This window comes from Rhincodon typus, chromosome 7 (genome assembly GCF_021869965.1).
Source record: "Rhincodon typus isolate 14 chromosome 7, sRhiTyp1.1, whole genome shotgun sequence".
Taxonomy (NCBI): Eukaryota; Metazoa; Chordata; class Chondrichthyes; order Orectolobiformes; family Rhincodontidae; genus Rhincodon; species Rhincodon typus.
In genome coordinates this window covers 70,993,716-71,014,682 of record NC_063338.1, presented here as the reverse complement: position 1 = coordinate 71,014,682, position 20,967 = coordinate 70,993,716, and the positions used below count along the sequence as shown (strand labels likewise).

The following is a 20,967-nucleotide window of genomic DNA, read 5'->3' as shown; positions in this document are numbered from 1 at the left end:
CTCCAGCATCTGCAGTTCCTACTATCTCTAATGACTATTGTGACTGTTCTAAAATCCTAGGAACATGCTGACTTACTCATTAATCGCCTTTTCTTGTGCTTGTGTGCTGTCTGTGTGTTTGCATTTGCTTGCTGTTCCAATTCCATTTCGATTTGAAAAATAAACATTTATGTTTCTCAAACAAAAAAGCAAGAAAACTGACCTGGTTCCATCCTTGAGATTCATGTTGGTCAAGGAATTAAACACCTCCTCCTTAAATCAAATTTTGTTGTGGTTACTGGAGACGTGGATAAAAAAGGAGGAACCTTCCTACAATCTTGCTTCTGCCTGTAACACATGGCCAAAATGACTCGAAATAAATTCAAAGAGCTACTTTCTTCAGATGCCAAAGACAGGCCAGAATTTTCTGCTCCTTTGAGCAGGGTAGGCAAAGGCAAGATGGTTGGAAATAATGTGGTGAAAATAGAAAATCAGCATCTTGATGTTGAGTAATAATTTCTGATTTTCCCCTGAGGCTTTAACCCGCGAGTTCTGAATCTCACAGATAAGTGGTGCTAACCTTGTTTCCAAGTATTTGCATCTCATTATTATTCTAAACTTGTCTCATTTCTATGCAGCACCCAAACGTCCTCACTTTCCCTGAGAACTAGGTAGTGCCAGACATGAAGCTCAGAGTCAGTACCTCGCAGCAACAGTTCACTGTTTGTTTCTCTGGGCTTTCATCCATCTCTGTCTTCGCCATAATTTTCCTACATGCTCCATGCATCCTATCCTCCCCCACACATTACAAACCACCAGTCTCATCACAACACCATGGCTACTTTGAACCAACTCACATCCACTTCAGTCCTTCAGGTCTTCACTTTGGAAATCTGGGACACATGATTTGCATCTTTCTGGCAGTTCACTTGGGCCACAGGGATGCACATATGTCTCTTGTATTTGGACAAGGTGCATCTTATGTCTCTTAGTAGCTTACTTGGATTCTGCCAGTCTCTCTGGCTTTTATCATTTTTGGCCCATAGACTTTTCAATGGTTATTACAGGCTTTCAGCCTCTGTGGCTTGTATTATTATTTAGTACAATAGGAGAAGCATGCAACTTATCACAGTCTGGCGCACTGAGCAAACAAGGTGGTGCAGTCAATGCCGTGTGGAGCTGGAGGAACACAGCAGATCAGGCAGCATCAGAGGAACAGGAAAGTCGATGTTTCGGGTTTACACCTTCCATCAGGACCAGTGTAAACCCAAAATGTCAACTTTCCTGCTCCTCTAATGCTGTCTGACCTGCTGTGTTCCTCCAGCTCCACACTGTATTGACTCTGACACCAGCATCTGCAGTTCTTGTTATCTTCAAAGAAGGTGGTGCGCATATTTCTGAATGGCATCTTGCTAGGTCAATGGTACACTTGGAGCATAGGTCAGCAGGTTAGCCAGCACACGCCGCATGTGCTTCAACCAAATGGCCGTGTCTGAATGTCAAAGTCCTTAGAGGGGTCAACCATGCACGGTCAGGAGTGTCACCATAATCAGTCAAAGGTATTATCCAATTCTAGTCCATCAGTTTGCAATCATCAGTCCTGCAAGTCAAGCGCAGCCAGTTTGGAGATGTTTGGTCTCTCAGTTTGAGATGCAGTGAAGACATCAGTGATGAGGAAGGAAGGGAGGTCAATTTTTCTTGCAATGAGATAAAGGGAGTGTAATGACAATAGATGGAAGAGCAATTAGTGAAAATGTAGGGGCAGAGGTGGTCATAGGGTGTCTGTATTACGTGTGTGGGAAGTGCAGAAGGTAGCAAGTGTTCATAGATTAGGAGGAAAAGGTGGGTGAGAACCCTTGACTGGACATGACTCATGAATTAATGTGAGTTATAGCATATGAGTGTTGATGGGAGGTGGTCAGGCTGAATTAAAATGCGTCATTGCCCTGTGAGTGTAAGATAGCAGAGAGAAGTAGTAGCACTTACCATTGTGAAGCACGGATCATTATTGTAAATAAAAATGGCCCTAGCACCAATTTCTGTGGCACAGCACTAGTTACAAGTTACAATGCTAATGTACAGTACCAACCACCATGAATTCTTTGCCAATAAAATGGGAAAATACGACTAATTAATTTAATGGTTTTAAGAAAACATTGTGGTTAATGGTCATCTTGTAGAATAGATTCATTCAATAAAGTGCATAATAATGATTTAATTTGAATAGTGTTCTATGGCAACCATCGACATGGTTCACATTTCACAATCAGTGTAGAAGTCAATCCCAGTTTTGGAAAGACTTTCAAGGGTTCTAAGGTTAACTTTTATGTCGCGATCTACAGGTGTCTGACACATAAACTTGCTCATTCTCTCTGCTGGTAGGGACTATGTGACTCTTAACTGTCCTCTGGGCAATTAGGGATGGCAATAAATGCAGGCCTAGCCAGTGACACCCTCAGCCCGTGAATGAATTTTTAAAAAAACTACACTGCTGCCTTTTTTTTTCCTGATTTTCTATGTGATTTGCAGATTTTCATACTTTCTATGTGCATTTTTGACTTTTTTTGTTTTTTTTTGTTGTCAGATTATAATGAATTTAATTGTGATCATGAAACAAATCCTTGTGGGATTGATGCCTATTGCAACAGAACAATGTTTTCACTTTTCTGTGAGTGTCGGCCTGGCTTTCAAAGGAACAAAGCCTCAAAGCAGTGTGAAGGTAATTAACACATTCTTTATTGCATGGGATTTGAACTTAGAAGAATTGTTTCTTATATTTAATTAGGAATGTTGGTGTTTGGAGCAGGGGTAGGGCATTCAATCCTTCAGGACTATTCTGCCATTCAATAAAATCATGGTTGATCTGATTTTCTCCCAACGCTAGTTCCTTGTTTGCCCTCCATAACCCCATAAATACTTACATATATGTTATTGGGTCAAATCTTGAAATGAAAACATTATAAAAGTGACTATAATTCTGACCTCTTCCAATTAATAGCAAAATGTAGAAGAATTATTCAGTAACAAAATGTGACCTTTATTCTCAAATTAATTTAAAATAATCTTTAAAAGAGGTAATTCATTTTATTAATGTTATTTGGTGTTATCTAGAATATTCCAAATACGAGGTGATAGAGTGAGTTAGAAATCTGTCCTTTCATCCTTAAGGCCTGAGTTAAGTGACAAATCTTCCCATCGTTGTTGGTTGTAAGGTTCGGTGTAAAGTTTAGATAGGCTCCATTGTGACTGTAACTCCACAAAGATATAAAACAAAACTGGTAGCATTAACTTCAATGAAATTTTAAAACACATGGATTGATGTCCAAGATACAAATGTAGTGACATAGCAAGAGACGTTGTCCCCTTTATTTTAGGGTGTAGGCATTTTGCTGATATAGTACAGAAGGAGCTCTACAATCAATTCATATTTTATACCTCTTATATTTGTTTGCTGCTAAGGCTGAACATAAAATACTCATAATGCTTATTGTGATGATCAGTTTAGCAGAAAGCATTGAAAGAATATCAAGAGTGACCACTTTTTAACCTTCTGAAGATTTTCACTGCTTTGCAGACCTATGTTTAAAGACACTTATGCAAATATAAACAGTGTGAGTTAATGGTAACATGTTACAGTCAGATTCTAATGGATGAATGATAAATAACACAAACATAGTTTCCTGTTCAATTTTGTCAATCTAGATCTGGTATGTCAAAATTAAACTAAATTACATGGAAGAACTTCTTAAGTTTCCATCATTTATTGATGATGTAGCTCCAAATCAATTAATGCTTTTTGTGCGTTCTTTAATCCAAAAGGGCCTTCCCTATTTAACAGCACTCGCTTTGATTTGTTTCCAGATATTAATGAGTGCCTTCAATTTGGAACTTGCTCGCAATACTGCAATAACACAAAAGGATCATACTTGTGTGCCTGTGGAAAGAACTACAGAAAAGCTTACAACCACAGTTGCAAAACAGAAGGTAATGATGCAAACTGATTCCATACTAAAGTAATATTTGTACGTAGTAATTGTTAAATGTTGATTTTACTTTTCAAAGTGCAATCTCGTGTTGACTGTTCATTGATTAATTAATTTGGTATATATTATTGTTAGATGGTATTGATTGTTGTTGCCATTTATGACATGTGAAGAAAACATTTTAAAAGTATATTATTGATGTTTTATAATTTTACAAGTTTACATGTTTCCATAAGATTTTAAAAAATGACATTTCTGCAATTTAGCCCCTCATTTGAACATATTTAAGATGAGTAGGCAAAATCAATCTTTTAAGAAAAATGGAACTTTGGCTCCGATTATTCTTGACTTGTTAAAGAGAGCACATTCTGAAAAAAAGCTCACATTTCCTGAGCACCAATTTTAGCTATTTCACTATGGAGGGAAGCGAATATTCTATCTTTTATTATTTCTTTTGCTGTTATTCTGGTAAGGTTTAGGCCAAATGTGATATGAAAGTTTCTGTTGTGATAGCATGATAACAACAAAGTAATTTCAATAAATCTCTGGCTCAACCAGTTTTAAAAATGAGAGCTGATCTTACTGGAACATATAAGATTCTGAGAGAGCTTCACAGGTAGAAACTGGGATGATGATCTCCTTAGAATTAGAGAGTTAAGAAGGTCTTGTGGAGCAGGCAGTAGTGCCTTTATCTTTGAAGTAGAAGGTCCAGTTTCAAGCCCCACTCAAGTGTTTGTTGCCAAGAAGAGTATGTAATGACTTGGCCATACAGTTTGATTATCAACCTTTAAATCCTTCCAATATGCTTATGATAAGAGCAGAAGGGCCTGCCGTTCGGCCAGAACCCTATAGTCAATGCAGCTCAACCATCTCCGCAAATTAGAAGACTCTGTGTACAAGTTGTTACCATGAGCTGTATTTTGTGTTAAACATCCTTCTTGTTTGATGTCACTACCAAATTCGTGGAGCACAGTTTCAGAAGAAAGGGTCTACTGTTTAAGATGGAGAGTAGGAGGAATTTCTTCTCTTAGAGTGTTGTTAGTTTTTGAAATTCTCTGCCAGGGAGAGCAGTGTAGTTTGGGAAATTGAATGTGTTCAAGGTTGAGTTGGACTGAATTTGATTAACAATTACATTGAGGATTCTGAGGACCAGCATAAAATTTGAGTTCAGACTACAATCAGGTCAGTTCACGATAGAACAGGCTTGAGGGGCCAAATGCCTACTTCTATTCTTTTTAATTCATTCACCAGATGTAGGCTTTGCTGTCTAGACTAACACCGATTTCCCATCTGTTAATGCCCTAGAAAGGATAGTGATAAGTTGCCTTCTTAAAAAGCTCCAACCTATATAGCATATGCACCCAAAAATGCTATTCAGCAGGGAGGAAATTTGTCCCAGTTATGGTGAAAGAAAGCAATAAAGTTCCAAGTCAGAATTGTGTCTGGCTTGTAGGGGATCTTACAGGTAGTGATGTTGCCATGTTTCTTCAGCCATGGTATTTAATCTGGTAAGACAGAGATCTTCACACTTATATCAAGTTTAAAATTAATGAGAGGATCATTGACATAAACAGGTTCTGTCAAATTCAAATAAATTCAAAATACTGGCAATGCTGCATATCTGAAATAAAAATAAAGTATTGGAGAAACTAAGAAAGTCTGGTTGCATCTATCTGGCAAAAATGACAGAAGATATTGGGAATCTCAAGCCCCTGACATTTTTAATTTTTGCAGGGTCTAACTAGCTGCCTCTGTGAACCACTCACGGTTCTCACAACCATGGTTACGGGAGGCAGCTAATCATTCAAGTGACTAACAGCTCCGTTGAAATGAGAATCTTTATGTCTGAGCCTTAAAGTGTGGTGGCTAGACCAGGTAAGAGCTCATTTGGTCCCTGGACTCCTTGGGATGGGACTCAGGGATCCTTGAGGGGAGGCCATCCAGTACTCTTTAGGCGTGGAGTTCATATCTCCTTTGAGACTGTTAGGGGTGGAGAAGATTGTGGGAAATTAGTACATAAACCCTCTTGGAACATTCCAAATTGTCAAGACCTGTCAACAGGATGCTTTGGGGCTTGAAAGGGTGGAGATCATGGTTTGGATCATGCTGTCTAAGGAGTATTGGCAAGTTGTCACACTGTATCTTGCAGATGCTACTGAAGGGTGTCAATCAAGGAGGCTGCTCTGGCCTAAATGGTGTTGCAGAACTGAAGAAGAGTCATACTGGACTCAAAATGTTAACGCTATTTCTCTCTCCACAGGGGCTCCCATATCTGCTTAGTGTTTGTTTCAGATTTCCAGCATCCGCCTTTTCTTGCCTTTAGATCTTCTCACACTTCTCTGTATTAATTTTTATCGGTCATTTGCCTTCCCATTCTACAAGCTTATCTATATACTGCTACAGTTACTTCTGTCATCGGCACATCTTGACATTTTATTTAGGATTCTAATATCCAAGAAACATATTTGTACACATATCTGAATAAAAAAGAAGCAATATTGCTCTTAACATAGGATCTTGGATAACCTTCACTGTCTCTGGGTCAAACACCTGGAATTCCTTCTGGAATGGCATTGTTAGTCAACCCACGGCAGGTAGACTGCAGCAGTTCAAGAAGGCAGCTCACCACCACCTTCTCAAGGGCAACGAGGAACAGGCATTAAATGCTGGTCAGCTGCCAACATCCACATCCAATGAATGAATAAAAAGGAGTGACCACTGTCCACCATCCACCAATCTGAAAAACAATCATTTTCCATAGCTTTCTATTTAACGTCCTGAAGCATTTTTAAAATCTAATTTGTCATTAACTTCCTGTTCCATGCAACTTAATTTTGTTAATTGATAAAGTCATAGGGACATACAGCATGGAAACAGACCCCTTGGTCCAACTAGTCCATGCCGACCAGATATCCTAAATGAATCTAGTCCCATTTAGAACAGAGTCATAGAGATGTACAGCACAGAAACAGACCCTTCAACAGCACGGAAAGGGACCCTTCGGTTAACATTTAATACTTCTGTTAAAAGGTTCCTTAAAATTTATATAGGCAATCTCTATTGCACTCCCTTCATCAATCTCCTCTGCTACTTCACCAAAAAGCTTGATTGGATTAGTCAAACATGCTATATCTTTTACAAATTTGTGCTGATTCTTCATAATTATGTCAAACCTTACCAAGTGCCTGTGTATTATTTTATTGATTATTCCTTTTAAAACCTTATCCACCAATAATGTTTAACTCATCAACCTATATTTACTCAAGTAAGGACTATGGCTCATGTGAGAAAGTTGAGAGGTCAGGTAGATCCCATTTCTGGAATGATACTAGTTGTGATGGGTGCCAATACGCAATCAACAGGAACTGAGTCAATTCACTATCTAGATTGGGAGAAGGGGATAATACTGATCCCCTTCACAACATCTCTGAGCTCATGCATAACTCGCTGGGAAACATTGAAATCAAGCACCAGAATTATGCGTAGAGGCTGCAATCTGAGGAACTAGCAAGAAAAGAGGATGGAATTAATTGCAAGTGTTTAATGAAACCCAAAGAAAATACCTTCAATCGCACTGATGTTTTATTGGAAGAGCTGTTGACTCAGCCATGAATAGCTGTTGAATGAGTAGGCTGACAGCACATAGGCATTGAATAGATTGAGAGAAATTGTGAAAAGATATACCTGAATGTCATCTCGTTACATGTATAACCTAACCTTGTTTTTTGATAGTACCAAAAAGGTAGCATGAAATTGAGGAGTTTTGTTCAGGTCTTTGGGTAGGGATCTTATTCAAGTCACCAAATAATTTTGATAAATTCTACTAGAACCTCCCCAGAGATTCAGACTTTATTGCTCTTAGTTGTTGTTTTATTCTCACCTCATACTGTATAATACTTCCGGTTACCAATCCGATTTGGATGTAACCCTGAATATTTCATGACGTAAACCTTTGCTGAGACTCAATCTACACTCCCATACATGTTCCATCCACCAGGTTTCCAGCAGCTACAGTATGTTTTTGTTTTAATCCAGATGCCTTCAATCTTCCTGTCCGATTCAACATTTTGTTTTTACACAATTGGATTAAACTTGACCATTGGTGAGTTATTTATTGCAATCTCCCCAAAGATTTCATTATAAGTAAATGTAAGCATTCAAAGAAAATGATTAAAATTCTTGCCGAACACTTCTAAGATTTGTTTTTACTGAGTTGCTTGCAGTGATGTCTGGAAGATTAATCCTCAATAACTAGATACTTTGAGGATGCTTGGCAGCCCTAATGACACTGGCAACAAATGTCTGTAGCTAATACATTTAATTCAAATGCACCACCTCCTGTCATAAATTTAACTTGTTTTCGCTTTGTGCCCGATTAACAATAATGGACCTGACTATATATTTCTCACCTTGATAAATGCACACATCTCCAAACTTAATTCTGGAGGATCTTATTATTATATTCCAGCCTGCCATCAACTTATACATTACACCTTGATTAAAAATTGAAATGTATCTTAAAGCTGAGAGGAAACTTCTCAATTTTTGAAGCGTGTCCAACAAAACGTGGGTTAAATTTTTAATGCAGTAGGTGAATTTCTCAGCAAATAAATGTATCATGTAAACTCGCTGCAAGGGCAGCAAACATGTTAGCTAGCAATGTTTAAAAGGAAATTGTGTGTGTTATACATGTACAGCAAAAACAATTGCAAGGCTAAGGCGAAAGAGTAAGGGTGTGGAACTAGCTGGATAATTGGATGGCTGAATGAGCCAGCACAGACAAAAAGTATGGAGGAGGCAGTGGCATAGTGATAATGTCAATCAACTAGCAATGCAGAGCCTCAAGCTCTCTTGTTATGGGGACATGGGTCTGGAAGATCATGAAATTTGAATTCAGCAAAGAAATCTGGAATTAAAAGCTAGCTACTGCCAACCACATATCTTTTGTGTGTAAACCCATCTGGTTTATTAATATTCTTTAAGGAAGGAAATCTGTCCCTACCTGGTCTGGTCTACCAGTGAGTACTCTTGCGGTGTAGTGATAGTGACCCTAAATCTGGGCCAGAAGGTCAGGGTTCAACTCCCAACTGCTCCAGATGTGCCATAGCATGTCTGAAATGGCCTAGCTGCCCACTCAACTCAAGGGCATGGGTAACAAATGTTGACATGGCACATGTTGACAGTGGGCACATCCTATTATGAGGGTCTCTTGTGGAGCAATGGTAGTGACCGTCTCTGAGGCAGGAGGCCTGGGTTCAAGTCCCACCTGCTCTGGAAGTGTGTAATGTCATCTCTCAATAGGTTGATCAGAAAATATTCAAAACAAAACAATCTGAGAACAAAAGCAGTCAAGAAGTATGGTATTTATTGAAGTTGACAAAGATCTTGCCCATTGGCTGGGGAGCTAGAAACAACTCTGTGTCGCTGTCTTTGATGAAGACCTGTTGTCCTAAATGCCAGTCAGGCTCTTAACCAGACAGTGCCAGCTTTTGCAGGATGAAGGATCCCTGGGGCAGAATCATAGAATTCCTATAGTGCAGGTACAGGTGAAATGGTCCATTGAGTCTACATTGACCCTCTGAAGAGCATCTCACCCTATCCATATAACCCTGCACTTCCCATGGCCAATCCACCTAACCTACACATCTGCGGACTGTGGGAGGAAACCAGAAGAAACCCTGCAGACACAGGGAGAATGTACAAACTCCACACAGATAGTGATCCAAGGCTGGAATTGAACCTGGGTCCTTGGTGCTGTGAGGCAGCAGTGCCAATCATTGTGCCACTGTGCCATCCTACTCCTTCCTGTCCAGAGCTACTTGGTAAATAGAGGTCAGCAGCTTTTCATTGATTGACAGCGCTTCCGGGTGGTCACAGCTGCTGCTGGTGGTGCGCTCCCCTAAGGCCCAGGATCACTGTGGGCCCCTCGCCCAGGTGAGTGATGGAGGAAGGGGATCATAGGAGTGTGACAGAAAGGAGTTTTGCAGGAAGGGACGAGGGGATGTAGGTAGATGTGACTCTCACCAGGCTCCGCTCTTCCAATGCTGGGTGACTCGATCATGCTCTGACTACATGATCCCGGGAAGCCATAGGCAACCTGAGAACCTGAGGATTGCTTTTAGCACTCCAACACCTGATGTATCTCCTACCCATTGCTTGGTAAGTACAGGTAGTGGTGGAATGAGACCCTTAAAGGGACATAGATCGGTGGCTGCATGTAAGGCACCTTCCCACCACACATTAAGCAGAACAGTGAGAAATAGCCTCTTTTTCTGCTGACTGATTCTCAATTCTAAACCTTTAATTTGAAATGAAAAATATCCTCATGTTACAAGCAAAATTGGTGGCATAATTGAAGTATCACACATTAATTTACACACATTGCTATTCATCCTGTGTTTTGTTAAAAATGGATGAATGGATTGAGAGATAACACCTGTTCACTCAGCTAGTGTGACAGAAGATCAGAGAGAAAATCGAACAGCAGCTATGTGAGAAAAAGAACAGTTTCTGCATTCCCATCCTTTCTATTTACAGCTCATTAAATATGGAAAACAAGCAGATAGAAGCATGGTAGACCAACAGGAGGCTGGAAGAACACAGCAAGCCAGGCAGCATCTGGAGGAAAGGAGCAGTCAACGTTTCGGGCATTGTCCTTCTTCAGGACTGGATGTGGGGGTAGGGGTAGCTGCAGCTAAAGAGAAGGGGGGAGGGCTGGAGTCAAAATGGTAATGATAGGTGGACACTGGTGGTAGGTATGACTTGGTTAGTCGATGAGAGAGATGAATCTGGTTGATAGCTTGAAGGGAGGGTCAGAAAGTGGAATGAAAGGGAGGAGGTGGGGCTGGAAGGGGACCCTGGGGGATGGGTGGGAAGGTAATTTGAAATTGGAGAACTCAATGTTGAGTCGTCCGGGCTGTAGGGTGCCCAGGCAGAAGATATGGTGGTGTTCTTTAAATTTGCGTTCTGAGCTGATGCAACATTGGAGGAGGCCAAGGACGGACATGTCATAGGGGGTACGGTGGTGGTGGTGGTGATGTGGCGGGGAGGTGCTGCAGTAGGGGGCGATGTTGAAATGGGCGGTGACCAGGAGGTTAGGTTGGCCGTTCTGAGCCAGGCAAAGATTCTCAGCAAAATGGTCACCTAGTCTACGTTTGGTCTCACTGACATAGAGAAGACCACATCGGGAGCACCAGATGCAATAGATTAGCTTGGAGAAGACGCAGGTGAAGCTTGGTCTCACTTGGAAGGACAGTTTACGGCCCTGAATGGAGGTGAGGGAGGTGGTGTGTAGGCAGGTGTTACATCTTCTACAGGGGAAGGTTCCCGGAGGATGGGAGTGTTTGGTGGGGAGTGTGGCATGAACTAAGGAGTGGCGAAGGGAATGGTCCTTGCGGAAAGCAGAGAGGGGTGGGGAGTGAAAAATGTTCTAGATGGTGGGGTCTAATTGGAGTTGGAGGAAGTGTTTGAGTATGATATGTTGGATGCGGAGGCTGGTGGGGTGAAAATTGAGGACAAGGAGGACCCAATCTTTATTATGTTTGAAGGGGAGTGTGGTTTAGAGCTGTGGAGTGGGGCATGGAGAAGGCGCGGTGGAGGGCTGTCTGGATGACAGACGGGGGAAAAGAGCATTGTTTGAAAAAGGCAGACATCTGGGATGCTTGGGAATGGAATGTCTCCTCATCAGAGCAGATGTAACTGAGACAGAGGAATTGGGAAAACGGGATGGAGTTTTTCCAGGATACAGGCTGGGAGGAGGTGTAGCCTAGGTAGCTATTGGAGTCTGTGGGTTTATAGTAAATGTCGGTCCGTAAACTGTTGCCAGAAATGGAAATGGAGAGGTGCAGAAAGGGGAGGGAGGTTTCTGATAGACCAAGTGAATTTGAGGGCGGTGTGGAAGTTGTTAGCAAAGTCGATGAACTACTCCAGTTCAGCCTGGGTGCAGGATGCAGCACAGATGCAGTCATCAATGTAACTCGGAAGAGTTGGGGAACAGTACCATTGCACATACTGAAAAGTGACTGTTCGACATAACCTGAAAACAAGCAGGCGTAGCTGGGGCCCATGCGAGTGTCCATGACAACACCCTAGATTTGGAGAAAGTGGGAAGAATTGAAGGAAAAGCTATTGAGGGTGAGGACTAGTTTGGCGAGGCGGAGGAGGGTTTTGGTGAGGGGGAACTGGATGGGTCTGTTGGAGAGGATAAAACTGAGGGCCTGCAGGCCATCATTGTAGGGTATGGACATGTATAGGGATTGAACGTCCATAGTAAAGATGAAGCGCTGGGGGCCAGGGAACTGGAAGTTACCAAAGTGGCGGAGGGCGTGGTTTGTGTCCCCAGTGTAGGTGGGGAGTGCCTGGTCCTAGCGGGAGAGAATGGAGTCAAGGCAGGAAGAGATGAGATCGGTGGGGCAGGGGGATGCGGAAGTTGTGCAGCAGGTTCAAATCACCCAGAATCGTTTTGTGTAACCAAGACTTATTACTGATCTCACTTATCTCCTTTTACCTTATACCAAACCTGTCATAAGTTATTCTCTTCGACCTTCTACCCTATCAGAAAACTTCCCTTTTATTTGGTCCCTTCTTATGCACACCCTTTCCCTTTTATTCATCATGCCTTTAACTTTTTCAACTTCTGATTCCATCAGTCAACGTCAAGATGTTAGCTTTATTTATCCCACCATCTGACCTGAGCAGTTTTTCAGTGTTTTATATTTTTATACCCCATTTCAGTGCACCATCTTAGTGATGCAGCTGATATTTTATCATTCAAAATTTTGATACTTGCACATATGTCTCACGTTTCTGGCTGCTGGAAGACTTCAACATATTTTTCATATCTTTATATGTAAGTACCAAAGCTATTATATTTAAGGGATTTATGTTCTAATTTTGCCACATACCCCATATGCCTTCTATTTGGCATCAAGACTTTTCATTTGAGAAAAAAAAACTAATGGTTTTTATGTCTTATTTTAAAACTCTGATGGTTAAGTTTTGGCATATAACCAAGCAAAGAACATTGTTCATGGACTGCTTAAAGTTACATTGGGTCATATAGTGACTTTAATGTTCTAAAAGGTACTTTGAACATACAGACAGTGATATACCTGCACTGCTTTTAAAATGCATTTCCAGTACACTTTAGGGAAACTGAATGGCATTTGAAGTGAATAATTAGCATAGATGTTGCAGTAGACTCTTATTCACAGATGGCATTTTGCTGAATGATGATTAGAAAGAACTCCCAGTTTAGAGAGGATGAGCAGCCAGCTGTCAAAGTTCATGTAGAAAGTGTGGGGGTAATCTCCAGAAGGGAACTTCATGAACAATGAAAAATATTTATGACAGATCCATGGAATAATAGAGCACAGAAGATTACCATTTGCCCCTTTTGCTTGTGCCAGCCCTTTGAAAGACCATAGAAGGCCATTTTTCTGCTCTTTATTCATTCATCCATGCCTCTGCTTGAAGCCAGGTGGATCTTTGGCTCTTTATCTGCTGATGTTTCATCCTGAGCTGTTTTCTTGGCAGCTTTTGTCAGTGATAGCTTACCATTGTTATTCACTCTCATGGTGGTAGAGCAAGGAGGCATGTCTAAAGTCTATCTCATCAGTGGAATATCAAAGGGCATCAATGAACCAGTTGGAATTTTTTAACAACAATCAGTGATGGACACCATTACTGAGACCATTTTTAAATTTATTAATTTCCAGCAATATCCGTGTCCCATGTATGATTTCTGCCAAAAAAATTATTAATGAATTTTAAATATCTGAACCCATCTCTCTCGAGTATTAGTCTGGGCCTGTGGATTGTTAATCATTAATTACTAATCCAGTGACATTACCACTGCTCTACTGTTTCCCTTCATGCAACTTGCTGGCCTAGTTAGCAAGAGACTGAGAAGGCAGGATGAAAATGGCCTTAGGCATAAGCAAAAAAATGATTGCTAGAAATCTGAATTGTACGCAAAAACTCCTGGAAATGCAAACAAGTTCGGTGACACCTGTGGTGAGAGAAAGAGAGTTAACAGACTGGAATTTCAAGCGCTGGTAGGCGTAGATCAGGATAAGGAGGGTCCAAAAAGAAGGTGTAGAAACCTTAGGCTCCCCAACACATTCCCATCTCCCTTGGTTTCAGCAGGAGATGGGATACCAGCAAAGACTGGTTACCCAACAGGTTGCAGTAGATGATGAATTCAGGCCCTTCTTGGCATCATTAAAGGTATGTTCAATGCTGTCTCGGTTTTCCAGCCAGCACACAAGATGCAGGGAAGCCACCATGAAATGGTGTTGACCTCCCAGTTGCCAGCCAAGAAGCTATTGGAGCTGGAGACATCATTCACTGAGAAATTCAATAGGGAAGGTGCCGCACCAATAAATAGCTGTAAACACAGCAGTATCTATCACTGTGGGTGGGAGAGGGAGGCTTTCTTCTTCATGAGAAAAAGCTCTGAACCTTTTAGCCTTTCTTATATCTGTGGTCAGTGATGAGGAATGGAAGCCCTTTCACACCACACTACATACTTCTTTTGCACCATTTTCCGATGGTAGGACACCTGACCTTCAGAGCTGATGTCCTCCTATTGGCTCTTCTGAGTCAGACACCTGCCCGCTATCCATGAAAGGATGGGCTTCTAGAGGTGGTCCCTTAATTGGCTGGTTCTCCAAAACCTTTGTGGTCATGATCCTGATATTTCAGAGTTCCAATCCTGCAGGTCATTTTGACAGGGGCATTGAGACATGGGAGAGGAAGGCCTGCATGATTTTTCAAGTTGAAGGCCTTTCATCAACACTTCTGAGAAAACGACATGCACCTGAAAAGTTTAACTTTGTTATTCCTGCCATAGATCCTGCTGACCATATGTTTCCTGCATTTTCTGTTTTTATTTGCCTGAGGCAGAGTGTAAGAAGAGCTGCCTCACTCTTATGGCACCACAGGCCACTAGCTAAGGAAGCCAGGCAATATCAACTAAGAATCATGAAGGATGACTTAAATTTTATTTAATGCAAGGAATAAAACTTGGTTACTAGGCAGCAGATCAACATTATAAGAATTATTGATAAGTGGTTAAAGTGAAGCAGTTTACATTTAAACAGCATATTTAATGTAGCAAAAAGTCCCAAGGCACTTCACTGAGAAGGAATGATGGATAGACACTACTTATCAGTAACTGCAAAGAATGGCATTGGAAATACTACTGTGAGTATGGATTTAAAAGGGGGCAAAGGGGAGAAGTTAGTGATTAGGATATGCTATAGGCTACAAGGGATGATAGATATACTGCTGTGAAGGTCATAAAATAGATCAGTGCTTTAAGTTTGAATCACAAAGCTTTCATTCTTTCCAATAGTACAACAGGGACAGTTTGCGAACCAGAATTTATTGAAGTTATTCGAGTCTTATTTGAAAATTATTTGTGAAGGAGTCTACAGTATTGGAATTGCTATTAACGAGGATTTATTAAGTCACATATTAGACAGAGAACATAGTTCATAGTTCATGATCATAGTTATGAAGAAAACAACAAAAAAAGAAATTTAGTTACAAAATCACCTTGAGAATATAAGAGATTAAGCAGTTTTTTTGAGCAATTAGCACATAAAAGAAGTTAAGAACATTTTTAATTGTTTTGTTGGCTGAGAAACCAATTTATTCAAGAAATAAGTCAACAACAAAGGTAAAAAAATGCTTGAGTAGATGACTAAAGTTATCAACAGACGACGTGGCATGAGAAAGCATTTTAAAATGTTCGAGAAGGGACAGACTAGAACTCTCTAAAAAGTAACGGGGAAAGGAAATGTTAATGAAAGACATGGTAGCGTAGAAATCAGCCTAGGCTTGAACAGACAGACCTGAGACTGTCCTGAAATTAAGGCTCAAATTCATATTTCAGATGAGCTGGCTGGGAATGATGCAAGAATTAGAAGTTTGAGCTGCTGCCAGCACTTAATAAGTTCTGGAGGGATGCAGTTTGATTCAGCAACAGAAGCCTGTTTACTGCATTATGGAGGTTGAGGGAACTCTTCCAATCCTCTTTTGTTCACAGAAAATATAATTTACCTTTTGTTACCAACTGGGAAGCTGCTGTAGAATCTTTGACAAACCAAGCCTAATGACTGCTCTCCTCAGCTCTTGAGCTTACCAATTCTCAAGGAGGTTCTCTAACACACACTAACCATTTGGCGATGTAACCAATGTCTGTGCAGGTTGCGCACTGTACATCAGACCGCTAAATCAGTTTGCTTTGTACCTATTTTATGAGTGAGAATTGGGTACATTTTTCAATTTCTACCTCACACGTGGAGAAACGTATGTGTGAGAGGTAACTCTAGCAGAACAGCAAATGTGTCAAAAACAGGAAAAAGGAGATTGAGGGATGACAATGTTATCACTGAGCACTGAACATTGAACAATGCAAATTTGCTGAGAACCTAAATCACTATTTTCTTGATGGGTTCGTGAATTAATTAGGCTAAACACTCCAAAATATCAAGATTGAGTTCAACAGTGAGTGTATACTAAAATATGTTTGAGATTACAATGGAGAATATAAGAAGTGTATAAACTGAAGGTAGGTAATACTTAGGGTTCTCTCACCTTTCATCTTGTGATGATGAATTGTCTCAGTGGAAAAGGTTTCACCAGATCGGACTTCTCCAGAGTTCGTTAGGTTGGAGTCACATACTGTGAATTAAAAAGTAATAAATGTGACATTTATATTTTAAAATGAAGGTAGGAAAGAAATAGCAAATTACTGATGTGAGAACTTTAGCTCAATTGCAAGGAAATTGTTAAAACCTGTTACGAGGAACTATATAATGTTGAGTTTACTAAATAGCTAGAGTCAGTTTAAGACTGACAGGTTGTGCCAAGCAGATATGTTAACTTTCTGTGAACAGGTTACAGCTAAGATGATCCGTTATTGTGGTTGTATTCTCGGAAGAGATTGGGTAAATTATATTGTTTGAGGAAGGTTTCTAGAGCCTATGATCTTTTCAAGGTTTCTGTTTCTTCAACGTTGATGAACTATTTATATTATTGGACTTAGCATGAGGTTTACACAGCAGCATCTCTCTTCAAGTCTTTCTATCATGTAATCTCTGGCATCAGTATTGGTGTAATAAACTATTTGCATATTTAATATTAGCCCTTTTTATCTCCCCAAGTCACTGTCTTCATATATTTTCTTTCTCCTACTCATGAGTGTTTTCTGTATAGACTTCAAAAAGGCACATGAAATTGTCTCTTATGAAGTACAATTTTATTAAGAATCAAACTAATAGAAAAAATTAGAAGCGTTTGATTGGCTAAGATCGAACAGGTAAGCTTAGTGAGTGGCATTGCGTACTGATGTAAAGAAGTTGGGTTTCGACTCATTTGATCATTTGTATAAACAATTGGGAAGTGGGCATAAATCCAAAGTGCCAAAGACACAGGTAATGTCAAACTAGAACTGCTGACAAAAGATTATCATTGATATTCCAAAATTCAGAGACACCTAAAGAAACTAAGTCTGTAGGAGAAAAAAACTGCAGATGCAATTTAATGTCAAGTGTGAAGTTATAAATTAATGCATTGCAGAGCTGAACATTATATATTACTGTTAATTGTCACACGTAAATCATATCAGGAAAAGAGATCTAGGGATTTGAGTGGCCAGGTTACTATCATTGTTGTCTTTCTAAGCAGTTGCAAAAGCAAATCAAAAATTCAACTTTATAGCTTGGAAATTATTAAACCAAGAAAACTATATTCTCAAAGTTAATCTGGCAATAAAGAGGCAGAACAGGGTACAGTTTTACTCTTCTGGCTTTTAAGTGTTTATTAAGTTACAGGGTAGTGCAAAATCAGGCTACTTCATTAATTACAGAACCAAGGTGACAGAATTATGAAGGAAGATATATACCCTAGAAATCTTCTCAGTTTAAAAAACGTTAAGTACTGATTTGATTAAAGTAATTAAGATTACCTGTGGTTTGGAGGACAAATGCTCAATGCGGTTCTTCTGCCAGGTTATGATTTCAAATTAAAGACGCAAAATAAAAAATGAAAAGAAGAAGCTATTACTTTTCATTGATACAGCAATAAATATGTGAAATGTGCGCAGTATCCAGAAAAAAGAGATGAAGTAACACATTATGATAGGGTTCAACAAGCAAGTTTCCTTCAGCAAATAGAATTCAGATTTATTAGATTCATAATAATTATAGATGTTAAGCTGATCTTATGGGAAGTTGGATAATAGATTTGATGGACCAATGGTCCACACTTGCCTGAAAATTGATCTGTGTTCATAATCCTTAAAATGAGTGGAAACATTAAATGTGTGGCTGCAAGGTGTAACCTTTTCTCCTTGTAATCTTCATACAGGTTCAGAACATCAAGTGCTCTACATTGCAACCAGAAATGAAATCCGCAGTATATATCCATTTGACCCTAACTCAGCCTATGAACAAGTGTTTCAAGGAGATGAGACTGTCAAAATTAGTATGATGGATGTGTATATTAAAGGCAGAAAGATCTTCTGGACCAATGAGTACACCGGCAAAATCTCCTACTTAGACATCTCAGACAGCCGGGAGAGACAGACAAGTGATGCTACAGATTTGAATGTAATTTCAGAAAGCAAAAATCCATTAAATTATTAAGAATGAACTTTTAATGCAAGTGCATTAATAATACAATTTACAGTTGATTTCGGTACTCTTTTGTTTTGCCAATTCCTATTTTGCTCATGTTTACCATTTCTCTTTGTCTCTGTTTTGGCTTTTCTTTTCTTTTGCTCATTACTGATAGTGTTTTGAAGCTCCGCAATGGTGTGATGCAATCCTGAAAGGAAGAATACTGAATTAATTTTGTGACACTTCTTTTTAATACAAGCATTAATTACTATTATCTTCTTCCACACCAAGTGCAACATCAGGGTTTTAATACTCTTATCCATGTCATAGCTTTACAGTTGGTTTGCCCAACAGAAGAGTGCAGATGTGTGTTCAGAGGGTGTTTATTCGAATTTTAATCTGCAGCTAACATTTAGGAGTTTTCTCATGATCATGCTTCTGGTTAAAACGCCATTGTTCATTGTCACCAATTATTTCTAAAATGCTTGAGCAGAATACTGATTACATAGTGTGTAATTTCCACTAATATCAATGTCACCCAATGAGTGAAATGGGTATGTCCTGAATTCACTTATTTTTCTTGATTGTTGAATGAAATGAGAAAATCCCCACTTAGCATTTAACCTTTTACTCATATTGGAACAATTAATGTCATCCCCTCACCCATCCTTTACCATGAGACATATATTCCTTAGCTAAGAGATCTGTGCTATTGTTACAACACTCATTATTTAGCACAGTATCATTTTCTTTCCTTGTCCACAGAGAAGCGCCTTGTTTCTTGCTTCTTCTTTGTTTTTCTTGTCATCTTGCACTTGCCCCGGCAAAGAAATATTTAATTCTGGATGTCAATGAGAAGGCATACATCTATGGGTGTCCCAATAGTCAGAGAGTTAAAAATATAAATTGTTCAAGCAGTCGTGGTTTATCAGATGTGCTATAAATTTTTTAAAAACTCCTGTATTTACCCAGTGTTAAGCAATATAATTTACACTGGTGGCTGACGTGTAACAGTTTTGTATAAATCCTTTGTACTAGTAATGAATATAGTATTTTGAACGCTCCATTTATGACAGTAAAGGGTTTGGAAATATATATTCTTGATGGAATATTGTGTTAATACAATGGAAATGAGCTAAACTCAATTTATTCTCTGATCTTTGACTTGTGCAAGATCTGGGGAATCTTTCTATGCGGCTTGTCAATTTACTGGTGAGTTAATTATGTAGATCTAATAGATGTCTTCTCCAAAGTTAACTTTTCAAATGTCATAAAAATATGAATTATTAATGGAGAAAAGCAAAGTGCATTTTTACAAATTCTGCCAAAGATTTGTCATATTGAGTATCAATGGTTGAATACTTTATTCCAATTGTGCAGCATTCTTCTAAGCCTGCAGCCAAACAGAAAACTTGAATGACTCCAGTATATTTTAACCTTCCAACTGCATGTCAAATCAAGTCAAAAATCTACTGGATATCTGATTGGCGAAATAGGTGTGATTGATGAAATTGTGATTGATGTTTGAACTCTCTTCCACAAATAGAGTGGATGCTGGATCAGTTGTTAATTTTAAATCTGAGATAGATAAATTTTTATTAAACAAACGTATTAAGGGATACAAACCAAATGCAGGTGTATGGAGTTAAGCCTCAGATCATCTGTGGTTTCACTGAATGGAGGAACAGGCTCAAGGGGCTGAATGGCCTACTCTTGTTCCTATGTTTCTATGATCTTACATGATGAATTGACCCTCATTTCATTTTAATCCCATCTGATAGAATTTTGTGTAAGAACCAGTTTTCGAGAGGTCATAAAGCAGTAAATGCTTCATAATTTACTCATTCCAGCCATCTCTGTTAACTATTAAGTGGAACATCTGTAATGCAAAAGCACAGCAGAAATAAAGTATAATGGTAAAACAGCTACCATTGCTGAAAGTCTGTAGGATAACTCGAATAACTTGCCCTGCTCATGTGAATTCATTGATCTTTTAAAAAAAACTGAGAGTTCCCAAAAGGGTTAGAGAATACAACATTAGAACGGATATTAAGCTTAGGTTTGCGATATTGTTTTAAACTTTGAGTCAGGAAAGCCTAAGTTCATGCACGCTCCAGAGACTTTAACACAACAGCAGACACTTTTATGCAGTATTAGCAGATTAAACTTTAAATCAGGTAGTAGAGATAGTAAGAACTGCTGATGCTGGACAATCTGAGATAACAAGGTGTAGAGCTGGATGAACACAGCAGGCCAAGCAGCATCAGAGGAGCAGGAAAGCTGATGTTTCGGGTCGAGACCCTTCTTCAGTAAAAGGGTCTGAAGAAGGGTCTCGACCTGAAACATCAGCTTTCCTGCTCCTCTGATGCTGCTTGGCC

At 39.5% G+C, this 20,967-nt stretch overlaps 1 protein-coding gene across 1 annotated transcript in view; it reads left to right on the top strand.

Annotated features, from left to right (window-relative positions):
- LOC109911043 (low-density lipoprotein receptor-related protein 1-like) overlaps positions 1–20,967 on the top strand; it is a 1,753,343-nt gene that overhangs the window by 1,655,136 nt on the left and 77,240 nt on the right. The window contains exons 74-76 of the mRNA XM_048599379.1: positions 2,564–2,698; positions 3,841–3,963; positions 18,339–18,580. Of these exons, the coding sequence (XP_048455336.1) occupies positions 2,564–2,698; positions 3,841–3,963; positions 18,339–18,580 (500 nt within the window). The remainder of the gene's footprint in view (positions 1–2,563; positions 2,699–3,840; positions 3,964–18,338; positions 18,581–20,967) is intronic.